General features: G+C 44.0%; 1 protein-coding gene across 1 annotated transcript in view; it reads right to left on the bottom strand.

Annotated features, from left to right (window-relative positions):
* The window catches only part of LOC106658371, a 61,270-nt gene extending 49,118 nt beyond the window's left edge, over positions 1-12,152 (bottom strand). Inside the window, exon 1 of the mRNA XM_023459819.1 lies at positions 10,950-12,152. Within this exon, the coding sequence (XP_023315587.1) occupies positions 10,950-10,964 (15 nt within the window). The 5' untranslated portion in view covers positions 10,965-12,152. The remainder of the gene's footprint in view (positions 1-10,949) is intronic.
* Between the last annotated feature and the right edge of the window lie 2,594 nt (positions 12,153-14,746).

The following is a 14,746-nucleotide window of genomic DNA, read 5'->3' as shown; positions in this document are numbered from 1 at the left end:
ACGTATGAGTAGCGCGGCAAGTGTCATAAATACATAAATTGATATGTGCGTGAGTGTGAGAGAGTTAAATTAACTCGATTGAATGAGTGAAAAATCTTACATAAACACATACTCACTTGAAAGAGAACAAGTATATGGTAAGAAAGACAGATCCACGGCTCACACGTAAGAAGGTGCTCCGAGTCTTTGATGAGTTTCACATGTAAATGAGTTACATACATACATACACACACACACACACATATATATACACACATGCGTCTGTACTAATATGCTTTTAAGAGAATTAATCGTTGCGTCGAGAGCAGAAGCAACGGCAAAAGTAGCAGCGGCAACAGGAGATTGAACGTCGACTGTGAGCGCGAGATATGATAAATGAAGAACAAACATCGAATGAATCATATTAGCCAGAATATCGATATCAACTTCCCCTCTCGCCAGCTATATATCTAATATAAGCTAAAATGAAAAGAAAAATGCCGGCTGAAATCGAGCGTACCTGTCGAATTCTTTTTGTATCGCGCAATCTGTGTCGCCGTGCTGCTTTTTAGCGGCTAAAGCAGTCTAAAATTAAAATTTTCTATTGTACTTATTTCTTTTCTACATGAGCGTCGCGCAATTTCAGATTCGCGTGCGTGTGCATGTTTTAAAGCAGCATGCATGACTCTTTTTCGGCGATGTTAGCGCTACTGCTGCTGCAACTCTATATGTGTATGCGCGCACGCACTGAGCTCGAGGATATAAATTAACTACTTGGCTATGCAAGCGCTAATCCCAACGCGCGTATACTCACGCCAAGTCAATAAATCCTCTGCAGGCGAACGAGCGAACGAATGAATGAATGCAATAGCGGCCAGAGAGAGAGAGAGAGAGAGAGACGCACAAATTGCTTTGGCGTCATATACACGTGCGCACACATACACACGCACATATCTATGCATACAGCGCAGATATAAATAATAGAAAGACTAAGAGCTATATAGAAGTAATAGCAGTAGAAGCAGCAGCAGCAGCAATAGCAGCGCATTCCATACAACGAAGAAAAAAATGTTCTCTCTCTTATGCTATACGGAAGGTGGGTTCGTTTAATTCGCCCTCCAGAGCTCGATGCATAATGCATGTTTGCGAGAGCAAGCGAGAAAGGGAGATGGGGAATGGAGGAGGGTGAGAGGAGGGGCGGGGAGAGTATGGAAGAAAGACGAGTCAGAAGTCCGAAGAGAGAAAGAGAGAGAAGAAAGAGAAAAGTGCGTCGACGAATGCGTGAGCTTTTTCTCTACAACAGCCGTTTGAGGAGTAGATAGAAAAAAGGATTCTAATTAACGTTAATGCTCCGTCTCTATCTTTTTCTCCGTCAGCTTGCACTCCGTGAATATAGATATATCTACATCACCACAGCTGCGACCAATCGGAGGACTTGGCCCGTAAGTAGTCACAAGAGTCACAAGAGCCTGTTCGATTATTCCAGCTCTCAGCTTTTTTACGTTAACTCGACATCCGCTCGATTGAATAGCCCGTTGATTTCGTCTCTAGGTATAACATATACGCAGACACGTATAGATATATAGGTAAGTTGGCTCCGAGAGCTATTGTTGATCGTTTATGCAGACGTGGATGCGCTTTGCTCGAGTGCTGAAAACCGATATATGTCCACGGACGCGAGGGTCGAGTTGAAAAATATTTTTACAACGGCACGCGAAGCAAAAGCTTGGACACGCAGCCACGAGCGCGCAGGAAAGATTACGAAGAAAGCGAAAGGCATGGTCTTATTGTAATATTTTGAAACTCAATTATCGCTATGCAGACATTTCCAGGGAGAGACGTACACGCGCCGGCCGATAAGGCGGGCAAGTTTCGCGGAATCGTCCCAGCACGCGAGTCGAGCCTCGACTCGATGTCTAAATAAGCGCAAAGTTATAAGAGTTGTGTAGAGAATGAGAAAAAAGCAGAAAACAAAAGTTACATTACGCGTATCGCTATTATGTACGTGCCCGAGCGTATGCGAGCATGTGTGTCGCGCACATATTTGTATAACAGGGAAGATTTGATGCGCGATTAGCTCATGGCGTACTTCTTGCGCGCACATAGACTTTTAATGCATGCGCGTCGGGCGATAAAGCGTCACAGGCTTACTTGTGTGTGTGCGTGTGTCGTGCTGCACTACAAGACGTGCACAACAGCCACCCACACGGACTTGCATTGAAATTTCTGCAGGCCAGTCGTTGCGGCTACACTAAACCGTATACTCTCTTATACTAGTTCCGTATTATAACGCTAAACACGCGCTCGGCGAGCGAGCGAGTTTGACTTTTAACGTGGTTCGAGACGAGAGAGCTGCAAAGCTACCCCCGCTACGTCTATTTCCTACAATACTCTCGAGAGTGAGATGTGGTATATGTGCGCGGCGCACACATGTGCTTATAATAAGAACTATATATCGCTTGTACGAGCGCTAGATAGATCGGTACACGCCGATAACGAACGTCGCAAACTCGCGCACAGACACACGAGCCAGATTTTCTCCTAGAATACGTCGTTGTCGCTACTAGGCTGCCATACATGTCACATTTTCCCACATTTTCTGACGCAGCTGTGGCCAAGCGTGCCTAGTTTCGTCTATATAAATGCATTCTTTGCGTCTAACGTCTAGTCTCGGAAATGTGGCACACTCGAAAGTCGAAAGCCTGTCATATTTTTTATATTCATAAGTACGTACAAGCGGTACATGATGAATTTCTGGAAAAAATGATCCAATGACAAAAGACGTTATAATGTCGTGGCTACCACTGTGGTGGCGAGACGTTTGATTATTCCACGGAATATTAAACTATATTATACGGGAATATACGCGCGTGTGATATCGCTGCCCCGAGCACCACCGCAACTGCTGCTGGCTTTGGCCCCCTGTTTAACCGGCCACACGCACGCGACACATAGTCGAATTTTCGATTCCACATTTTCCAGTTTCAAACCGTTAAATATCATCGCAGGAAAATATATAAAATATGTACATGTATATATTTGTAGAGCGTCGCGTCGACTTTATCGAAAGTCTACCGCGTATATTAATATGCAAGAGAGCTGCGTAGAGGCGCACGCGCGCATAGTAGCAGCAGATATGGGTGTAGAAAGGAAGCTAGGCCGATAAATCATCGAGTTCGGTTTGGAATATGAGCGTTGCGGTATAGCAGCAGCCGAGCCCGCTCTTGTCTTTTTCCAATGCATATGATATTATAATATACCAGCATTGCTCGTGTACACGTATTATTAGGTATAATATTTCATGGCGTGTGGCGTAGTCACATTTTGTCCCCAATCTACACGAATTCTCGCATGGTTTACACACAAAAAGAAATTAATATTCTCGAGTCAGTCAGACCTTTTATTTGAAAATTAACAAGAATTGGTTATCATTTTTTTCTCTCGCTCTCTTGTGCCTTTACTCTTTTGCGCTCTTTCTCTCTCTCTATCTCTTGCGTTCTCTTCTTTTCTCCAGTTGTAAAATAAATCTGCTCATAGCCACTTGCAACAGCTTTTCTTCTTTGCGATCCTTTAATTACCTTTCGTCGAGACTTTTCTCTTGCTCTAGACGAGCTGCAATTAACGGGCCGTAGGTCCTACCCTTATAATACTTTTCCGGAGTAAAAGCGATATCTCTTTTCTTTCTCTCTCTCTCTCTCTCTCTCTTTCTCTTGTCCTGCCCCTTCCTCCATACGCCTGAAAGAGCTGAAAATTCTCGCGAAACGAATGTGCCTCTGCGCGTGATTAACGCCCCAGTACTAAATAACCTAACGGTCCATTATAAAGAAAAAGAAGTTTCCAAAAGAATGGACATGTATATGAGTGTATTTGAAAAAAGAACGAGAGCATGTCAACGGGAGCGTGCACAGTAGAGAGAGAGAGATGGAATGTAAGAACTGGAGGGGATGACTGCATAGGGAAAGATCATAAAGTCGTCAAGGAACCCTGGCACCTTCGCGCGTATTATTGTATGGTCCCGATTGGCAAGCCTAAACGTTTCAATGGATTTTCCTTGTAGAATCATGGCAATTCGGTCGAGTCGTTTAGTTAAAGGATAACAAAAGTAGCTGCTGTCTCTCTCGAGCGAATTAGCAGAAGAGTATTTCGAGCAAGACGTCAAAATGCGTTTACGTGCTCGGCGTTATAGCCTTCGCGAGTGTGTATATATGCCCGCGCGCGCATTGCAGCTCTTGCGGAAGACACTAAGCGCGCGCGTGCTACACACGAATAAGCGGCAGCGCTTAGTTTAGCTCGTAAACTAAGAGACGCACTGAAAGTTTCTCGTCTTTGCTCTGCTACTGCTGCTGTGTTATACATGTGGGTGTGGGGCTGTGCATATAGGATAGAGTATGGCTTAACGATGCGTACATCGCGTGTGTACGCCGCATGTGCGTGTACAACTGCTGCTGCTGCAACTCCTGCTGCTGCTCCTGGGTTGCAACAGAGCCTGACTGCTCTGCAGCAGCAAAAGACTTTGACAGTTTCGCGCGAAAACCTTATATAACATGCAGCGCGTGCAGGCGAAATTAGTTTCTGCCCCTCTCGCCACCCTCTTTGTGCCGAGCTATACGCTGTGACTTTAGCCAGAAGAGAAGAATCAACAACTGCACGCGTGCCACTATACAAGTGCCTGCCGCCCTGTATATCTCTAAACTCCAACTATATCAACAACACACTTGTCAGGTTTATAATACGTATATTTATATATACTTGGCCTTATATGAGCAATTCTCTAAATGAAACGCATTTTTGGAGGTAGAATCGCGGCAAATTTTTTTTTCAACCTACGCGGATACGGACCCCCGGGAAATGTTTTTGGGGGTCCTAGGAACATGTAACCACGTAGGAACCATTGAAATTTCAATAGTGCTTATTTTTATAGCTACTTTTGTTCTTTAGGGCCCGAAAAGTCATTTTTTCGCGTAAATACGACAATTCACTCAATTTCTAAGTGGCTGAAAAAGTATCAAAACTCATTTAAAAAAAGTGACTGACTACTCCATTCGATAGGAAATTTTCTCAGCTTTCCGATGGTGATATCAGATTTTTCGATACATTGCATATTCACCGAGAAAATCATCGTCAAACATGCCAAGCTAAATATCTCGAAAAACTCGTTACGGAATAAGTGAATTTTTTGGTTTATTTATGGTTTTTTCTTATGAAAATTGAATATTTCGGAAAATCTGATATTGCGATCGGAAAGCTGAGGAAATTTCCTATCGAAAGCATATTTTCATTTATTGTTTGAGTCGCATTACAATGTTATACAAGGGAATTTCTTTTACTTTGTTCGCTGTTTTCTGTTTCCGAGCTGTATTCAGCGCGGTCGCGAGGTTTTCGGCTCGCTACAATGAAAACTAGCTCGTAATTCCACTGAAAAAATAAATTAATATATGATTTCGATAGAAAATTTCCTCAGCTTTCTCATGGTGCAGTCAGATTTTTCGATAAATTTCATTTTCACGAGGAAAAATCGAAATTAAACCTCAAAGATCACTTTTTCCGTACCGAGTTTTTCGAGATATTTAGCTTGGCATGTTTGATGGCGATTTTCTCGGTGAATGTGCGACTTATCGGAAAATCTGATAACACCATTGGAAAGCTGAGAAAATTTCCTATCGAACACAGTAGCCAGTTATTTTTTTTAGATGAGTTTTAATACTTTTTTAGTGACTTAGAAATTGAGTATTTAGCCGTATTTAAGAGAAAACATGATTTTTCGTCCTCTAAATCACAAAAGTAGCTCTGAAAATAAGCACTATTGAAATTTCAATGGTTCCTACGTGGTTACATGTTCCTAGGACCCCCAAAAACATTTCCCGGGGGTCCGTATCCGCGTAGGTTGAAAAAAAAATTTGCCGCGATTCTACCTCCAAAAATGCGTTTCATTTAGAGAATTGCTCATATATATATACATACCGGCTATCATTAATATGTGTTTCACATAAATACGCTTATGTTTTCTCTGACGAATAGTCGTGAAAATCTTATCTGCCTCATATATCAGTAGTATAATAACTAGACTTGACTGATTGGTGAACACATTAAACGCAAATAGAGCTCGAATGTCAACGTCGTCCCTGCATCCATCATGCCGGCAACCTTTACGAGCCGAGGGGAAAAGAGAAAAAGTATATATTTTCTCATCAAATTCAAACTTTTATCGACTCCAACGGCTCAACGTGTCGTCCTGCGTGGGAACTGTTCGATAGTGTGCGTATACATATATATAGGTATATATGCGCTTTTAGGTGCCAATGTTTGTAACTTTTTTTCTTTTATAGCTGTCCAGAAACGTTATACAGGCAACGGACCGGCATCGGATCGAACGAACCGCCAACCAACTTTTATAACGATCGACTTGGTTAGTATAGTTGAGGCCATATAATATGCATCAACTCTTCGAATAGTTAAATAGAAATATATTATACGTACACAGCATGGCTACACGTGCAGAAAATGTTTAAAAACCAGGGCACGAGCGAAGCCACGCAGATGGAGGCTAGGAGAAACAAAAAGGCCCGTTTTGATGCGATATTAAACAAATTTCTGGCATGTACGTTTGTATTGAAGCTATAAATCGGATGAGAAACCGTATATAATGAAAAAAGCAGCCCCAGCACTGCGGCTGCTGCTGCAGCTATTCTGCTACCGCCTGCACCCGTAGAGAGATTTCATCAATCCACTCTTCTGTACTCGAGTCTCCTTCTTCTCGATTGCTGCTCGCTGCCACGCCACCGCCACCGCCGCTTCTGCTGCTTTCGTAACGATGTTCAAAATTACATCAATTATTATATACATGCAGTGCACTCACCCACACACACATACACAAATTCATAACCGTGTACACACGTATATATTTCAAGCGAGGTGAAATTAAAAAATAAGGAAAAAGGAGAAAAAAGAAGCTTGAGCGAGTCGTTCGCATGACGCGTATATAACCGCAAAATTGCACTCGAGTTAATTTCGCATTATTTGTCTCGAAAGAGAGCGAGAAATTTATACGAAACGAAGGATATCAGTCACGGCGTAAAAGGAAAATTGCCGACGGAAGATATAATACGTATAAAGAGGCTCAATCGGTCTAAACGTGCGTGCCACGCAGCGTAGGTAGGGTCTCGAAAATTTAATTGAGGATATGCGACTGCACATAACTGAACTAAGCAATATAATACACTCGACGCAAACACACAAGCCGAGGCTATGCTCATATATAGAGACGTTAGGCTTCAGTCAGCGAAAAACAACGAGGATGCGCGAGAACGATGAATATATAACGCTGCATGCTCAAGCATTATACGGCTTTGAAGCGGCGGAAGAGACCGGTACCGGCACCTACTTAAAATACATACACCGAGCCCAGCAAACGACCCAATGTCGCCAAATATATCGGACCACAACACAGCCTCCCGGTATTTGCTCGACATCTCGTAATTAAATTTGCATTTTCTACAATCGTGAGCTGCAACTTTTTACTCTTTCTTCGCAGTTAAAAGTTGACGATTGCAGCCTTGGAATTTCGATGCACACGTAAAACTTTCACTTTAAGAAAGCGAAATAAGAGAGAAGAGTTTTGATTTGTTCGACGCTTTGCATTATTTTGCGCACCGCACTTGATTACAAGCGACGCGCCTGCGCAAGGACGCAAAACAATGAAAAAAAGGACTGCGAGCGGCGCAATGAATTTTTCGTGTGTATACCGTGCGCGACCCGCCCGACCAGTACAGGGCGTCAGCGACGTAATTTGCACTCTCGAAGCCACTTTTTTAATCGAGTCTTCCGTCACTGTCCGCTCCTGTCGTTTGATGCGCAGCTCGACGACAGTCAAACGAAAAAAAGTCGCGAGAAAGTCGATAGTTTGGCGCTTTCGCACTGTATGTATCAGGGATGTTTTCACATCTAGCCTGACGTTTGTAAAAATGAAGATTCAAATGCAAAAGTCGACTATTCGTCTAGGATATAGAGTTTTGCAAACGGCGGCCGTTTTTAGTAAATAGAACAGCTACATATATCTTTGGTAGGCAAAAAGACGACAGTGGAGGCGAAATGTTAGATAAGCAAGGAAGAATAAAGCCGCTAATGGAGCGAAATGTTAGCACAAAAGAAGCGTCGGAACGGTATATTTTATATTTTATATGCATAAACATCGAGTTACAAGAGGTGTATATTTTTTCACGCATACGTATATTCTTGCTACGGCCAACAAAGCCATGTCCATTGGTGCGCCTATTAGCACTATACGTATGCTCGTGTGTTCGTCGTAAAAGCCAAAACGCGAAGCATCAAGAAGTAGAGAGAGAGACGCAATTAGCACGCGAGAGAGACGCGGAAAGCTCAAAAGGGCGAGAGCGAACGTATCCATCGACTGTGGGCTCTCGGCCTCTTATATGTATAAGCTTGACAAACACTATGGTATAATGTGTACATATAAAACGAGGAAGTGCGAGCGAGAGGCAGCCTCGAGGTTCCTGGAGACCGATAAAAAACATTCGTTGACTGTTTTCTTTGCGGCACGGTGTGTGTGCGCGCTAAGCGAAGAAGGTTGTGGAGGAACATTACTACACTCGAGAGAAAGAAAGAAAAAAATGAGTAGGCAAGAGTGAGAGTAAAGAGAGAGAAAGAGAGAGAGCAAAAAAAGTCGGTTTCGCGCCAACAATTGACACGGCTTGCTCTCGATGTGCATAATAGAGCAGAATTGCATATACTGCACATTCATGCCGAGTATATATAGAGCAAGCGCATATGCACAAGAAGCGAGCCGAGAACTGCTTTGCGCAGCATATCTGACGCGTCCTTTGAATATCGCTCGCAGACGACTACCAATACACACACATCCGAAATATACTTCTCTTCTTATATACTGTAAAGCTTAGGGCATAGTATTATCAAATACTGTACAAAGTAGGATAGATATGAATACGAGTACGGAGGCGTAAAAAGGACCAAGATGCAGATGCGCATATCGTATTGTATGAATAAGGGACTTTGTGCATGTATGCGGTTATGTATAATCTCGAGGCAAAGTGAGAATGGCACATTTTGTCGCACAAATAGGCCCAAATGCTCGAGCGCACATGACTGAATACGCGCTCAAACGAAGATTTATATTATTATCATGCATATACGTAAAAGCATAGACGCACACGCATACACACACAGGTAGGACGAGAAAAGCGACTAGCGAGACTTGGATAGTGTGTGTACGCGTGTGTATGCAATTGGCTACGGCATTGTTGTCCAACTGCAGCGGAGCAACAGAGCGGCAGTAGCATCAAGAACGAACTAATAAGGGAGCAAGGAAATACCATCTCCATGTGTACGAATATATTCACGTGTAAGCGAGCAAGGAAGGTACGGCAGCAATGGCATGATAAAAGGTAAGGCAAACTTTCGTCACGCCGCAAGACTCTACGATGCACCTCAGATACATACACGTATAGACGTATGGATATACAACGAGTACACACACACACACACACGAACTGCAGCCAAGAGGTAAAGCTAAGCAGTGAATTTCTTTTGCTATTGTGTTGGGAGATGCTGTAACGCACACTACATTAAATCTCGTTCTCCTCCTCTTCCTCCTCCTCGTGTTCGTCTTGATTCTCGTATATAGTCGTTTTGCTCGTTGTCCTTCGTATAACGTATAAGTATATACTAAGCAAGAGTGGCAGAAAGCGCGGCTAATCGCTAACACAACTCAATCTTTTCCGTATCGCTTGCTGCTTGCTTTGTCTGCTCCGTACGTATATAATCTAGCTCGTACGCGAATGCTCTCACTACCGCTTTGTGCAACGCGACGCTCGCGCGCTAATGGGTAAAAATGTGCCGCTCGCCTCCCGAGTACACATGCGAGTCCAAGTATGTCCTACCTAAGTCTATTTGCAACGTGATTCTTCTGTTGTACTGGATACAGCAGCGAATCGTAGTGTACCTAGAGCAGTGGGCGGAGGACTCGCCGAGCGGGCATATTAGTGTCGAGCACGCGATAGACACACACACTCGTAAGTATAAGGCCGCTGTTTATAATAACTCATTGTTGGCTTTTTACCGATACGAACCTCTTCGTGGCCGTGTATACGTTATAGTAAATGACGATGTACGTGTGTAAGTATTGAATAATGCACGCACACAAACTCGCATATTATACGCACGCACACACACTCGCACACACACAGCAGAGACACGTCGAACGGTCTCTCGTGCAGCGAGATAGTAAATAAGCCCGAGAGCACAGTACCACTATACCACTATATACTGTATACACCGATCGAAATTACCGCTCTAGGTGTATATAGTAGCTCGAAACACGCCGTGTGCAGTGCGGCTCGCCTGCAATATGCTAAAACGCGTGTCGCCCCGCGTGCACCGCTCATGTACATTCACATATATACATAGATAACTTTGCAGCGCACTGCCATGCCTACACATACGCACGTGTATATGCTCATCGACGTCCACTATGATTTACGATAATCTTTTTTTCCAATACCTATAATTGCCCCACACGCATTTAAACGTACGCCTGTGTGCATCTATATAATATCTACAAGCTTGAACTGCACAACGAGTATACGCTGTATACCGTCGTATACATACATACGGTCTGCAATTATCATCCCTCTTTCTCTCGCGCGCGCACTCGCGTATGTAACTTGCACCTTGGCTACAGTGCAAACTAAAAGTCGACAAAAAAATATTAAAAAGAAAAATATAGATAAGCAAAAAGAGCGCGTAAAGTACAAGAGAAACCGGTCGCGGCATGAAAAATCCGCGATTAAGCTTTAGAGGATAGACAAAAAAAACAAAACAAAACAAAGCCGATCGCGACGGTCGGACGCGCATCGCAATATCTACACAGTCATGATGGTTTGTTGTTGTCGACAAAACATTCAATACAGATATAATGAACGTATAGAGGTACTTACACTAGAGTCATCCATACTGCAGTTGCCGTATCGACGGGGGTTGAAGGGAGCTGCTTCTTACAGTCTCCCCTCGAGCTACATCCTCCTTCCGTTGTGCTTTCGCTGGTAGTCGGCGTCGTCGTGGAAGCTAGCGAATCTCTACCAACAATTATCATTCGCAGGCCGTCTCAAAACTTTGTATTTACTTATAACCTATTGCTCATCGACTGATTATTCATTTACTTAATTTTTTTTCCTTCGAAAACACCTCACAGTTGGCACTTTAAACACCGTCACAATAATAACAAGAACAACATCAGCTGCAAAAACTGCAGCAACAAACAAGAACAATTAGAAGAACTGAATCAACGGCAACTTATTGTGGAATACAATCAACACTAGCGAAGAGATGAGACGCAAGACCCGCACCAATGCCTGCAACTTGAGTGGTTAGCGACGAGGAGAGCAGCAGTGCCTGCCAGAATCGCGACGATACGTCGAGACAGCGGCAACATCAGCAGGTAACGACGACATCATTATCATTAAAGAACGTCATGTGCACGTCTTGTCTCGTCGACATTGGTTAGGGGGCGAATCCTATATTTTTGCAAGAAGTGCCTGGCGAGCAAAGCGCATTAACCTTGGCGAGCGCGATTGAGTGAGAGAGAGAGAGAGAGAGAGAGACCGCCGGCAGCAGCGGCAGCAGAAGAGCTCTGGACTGGACCACACACAGGCATTCAAGTCTCCATTCGCGAGTCCGCACGCACACACATACACAGGCTGTGCCGATCTTCTTTTGCGAGCAGCGTCGACCGATTCGTCGCAAGCCTCGGCACGCGTTCGATTTTTCAAATATGCTACAGCACGACTTTTCGTTGGCGTAGTAACAATAAACGGCTAGCCTTGCACCAGCTACGTTATTCCATGTATAAAAACAATCACTCGCACATAGTAGTCCCCGACTGTCACTTATCGAACACGATGAAACGAATGAACGATTCACTGGAAAATCCGTCGATGTTTTTTCTTGAAAAACACGATGCGCGCGCTGAGTCAGTCGCCAACGCTCGCTTCGATTGGTTGCTGTGGGTAAAATCAGCGCAGGACAAGGCGCAAAACGTCAATAGGGCCATAAACTGTTATGCACAACAACAGCAGCGAGCTCGGCACATGCACTCGTAACACGAGATCGTACGCAGCGTGTCGGCACGTACGGGTAGTTGGACAAGTGCTCGCGCGCGAACGACTGACTCGGCGGCGGTTTCGCCGGCTCCGCGCTAGCTTGGCCCGAGCCAAGAGCCGCCGCCGCCACCGCCGCCGCCGCTAGTACAGACTTTCACGAGGAGGGGATGACGCTCAGTCTACAGATATACATTTTCACGTTGTATTATAGGTATATACACACACACACACACACACGCGCGCGGGCGCTAGCACGGGGTAGTTTTAATACCTGCGTGAGTTTGCTTCTGCTTCTGCTGTGTAGGTCTATAGTCTAGTAGAGGCCAGAAACTGAAACTCGCGCGATGCACTGCAGTGCGAGATTCATCTCTCGTCGGGAAGCCTTCGAATGGCCTCTCGCGCATCATATCCGAACATGGCTGTCGCGGCGAAACGCCTCGAACGTTACACGTATAATTTACAAGAATCGCTGGGGACCTTTTTTAATTACTCGTAAGCCGATTGATTCGTTTTATCGCTCGCTGCGTGTCCTGGTCCTCTCCGAGGGTGGCGATGTTTGAGTTATCGTTCGATCTCAGCCTCGCTTCTTGGTATTAAGAGACGGGCCGAGCAAGAGGGAGGGGGGCAGGGATTATTTGCTGCGCAGAATTGGATTGATAGAGCATTTGAAGCAAGTGCTAACGAGATCGCGACGATTTTCCATCTTGCAAGACTCGAGCCGCTGCCACCGTTATTCGCTCGACAATGAAGATAAATTTTCCGCTCGATTATTTAAGAAATACGAAAGAGAAGAGACGAGACGTTGGCCTTGCTTCGTTTGCTTAAGAATTTTTAAGGGTTTGTTTATAATTATAAAATTGTCTCGAGTTTTCGATTTTATTTGACTTGGAAATGAGTCGCGTATAACAGAGACAGAGATTATTATCACCTCGCTCGCGTTTTATCATTTCATCTGTCGTGGCGCCCCGAGCAAACGCAACTCGCTCTTTCATTCTCTCTCTCTCTCTCTCTCTCCTCTCTCTATTAAATATTTTTTAACGCATTGTAAGCCAGTGTATACATAGTAGCTCAATAAATACGCGCTCGAGTCGTTCAGGTCGGCAGGTTCGAGCGCCCGTAAAATATAGTAATATAATTTTTGACACCCCTCGAATAAACTTTAGTGTTACATACACGCAGTACTCGACGTCATTGTTCGCGCATCATAACGCGTCATTCGGCTGCGAGAAAGAGAGAGAGAGGAAAAAATCATAACAGATGGCTTCAAAAGAAATAATAATGCAGTAGCAGCGCAGTGCATATTTCACACCCGTTGGTAACACCCACTGCTCTTCGAACTGAGAGAACAACAAAGTGGCTACTGTGGCTCACACATACATACAAACACATTTACACTTGCACACACACCCATACGTACATGCCGTTAGCTCGCGCACGCTATCTCTGCCTCAGAGGCTGCATTTTTCAGTCTTTTGGGAAATGAACGCGTACGTAGAGAAAAATCCGTCCACAAATCATCCCTAAAAGCTCGATACTGCTCGCGCCAACGAAATACAAAAGTTGTTTCATTAGAACTTGCCTCGATTCTGATGATTTTCTGCTGTTTTTTTCTACCATAAGCAGAATATATATTAGACGTACCCTCGAGAAAAAAAAGATATACACGATTTCGTATTTCCCCGCGGAATCGTAGAATTGCATACATGTATATGCAGCCTAACGCGACTCGTACAATTTATGCAGCACTGGATCGCAAAAGAGATCCTATGGAGCACGAGCCACGAAAGCTCATGCCGCCCCCGTATAGTGTAATATTAATGTTGTTTCCTCTGTTTGACGCTGATGAGTGCGAGACTGCGAATTAAAAAGTTGTTTCATTAGAAAACTTGACGAGGCTGTGCATATACTTTTATGTAGACATCAAGGGTCGCGTCAGCACCCCCCCTCACTCGGTAGACTCGAGCTCAAAGAATTTCTCAATTGCACTTTCGTGTGGAGATGCGCGCGGCTTTTTCAATCCCAAACACTGCTCTGGATCGACTATTTAGATACGTCCACGTTGCTCGCAACCTGAACTCTTTCTCGCCAAGTACATCGGATATTCAAACTGGATTTTTGGACTATTCGTTCATCCGTCGCTGAGCTAAATACATTTTCGTAAAGAAAAAGTGCCAATTCGTGAACTTTTCGGGACTTTAAAAGCCGATGCGCCGATAAAAAATGCAGCCCTCCGCCCTCGCATCGAAAGCATGTCTAGATTGCCGTCAAAGAATAATAAAATTTCACGTTGGCCTGCAGATATAGCGCGTAACATGTATATTAAACACGATCGTCAATATTAGATGAGGCGTTTACAGAATTTTCGCGGGAAAAAAAATTGTTTGCCGAGAGCTTTTTGAAGGTCGATACGCTTGTTGAGCTTAATGGAAAAGATTCATGAATAATACTAATGTACTTTCGCCACAGAGTCATTAAGTCCATTTTAATGAAAATTAATATTTCATCGATGTACAATGTTAGCACCTCATCTTCTGATCTATACTAATTAATCAAGTCATCTTCAAAGAGCAATAACAATTAAATGTACAAAAAGACACTCGCTAAACGAAAGTTTCACATTAATCGAAACGATCCAG

Source organism: Trichogramma pretiosum, unplaced genomic scaffold (assembly GCF_000599845.2).
Source record: "Trichogramma pretiosum strain Unisexual culture from Peru unplaced genomic scaffold, Tpre_2.0 scaffold16, whole genome shotgun sequence".
In the NCBI taxonomy this organism is placed as follows: Eukaryota; Metazoa; Arthropoda; class Insecta; order Hymenoptera; family Trichogrammatidae; genus Trichogramma; species Trichogramma pretiosum.
This window is presented reverse-complemented; position numbering and strand designations above follow the sequence as displayed.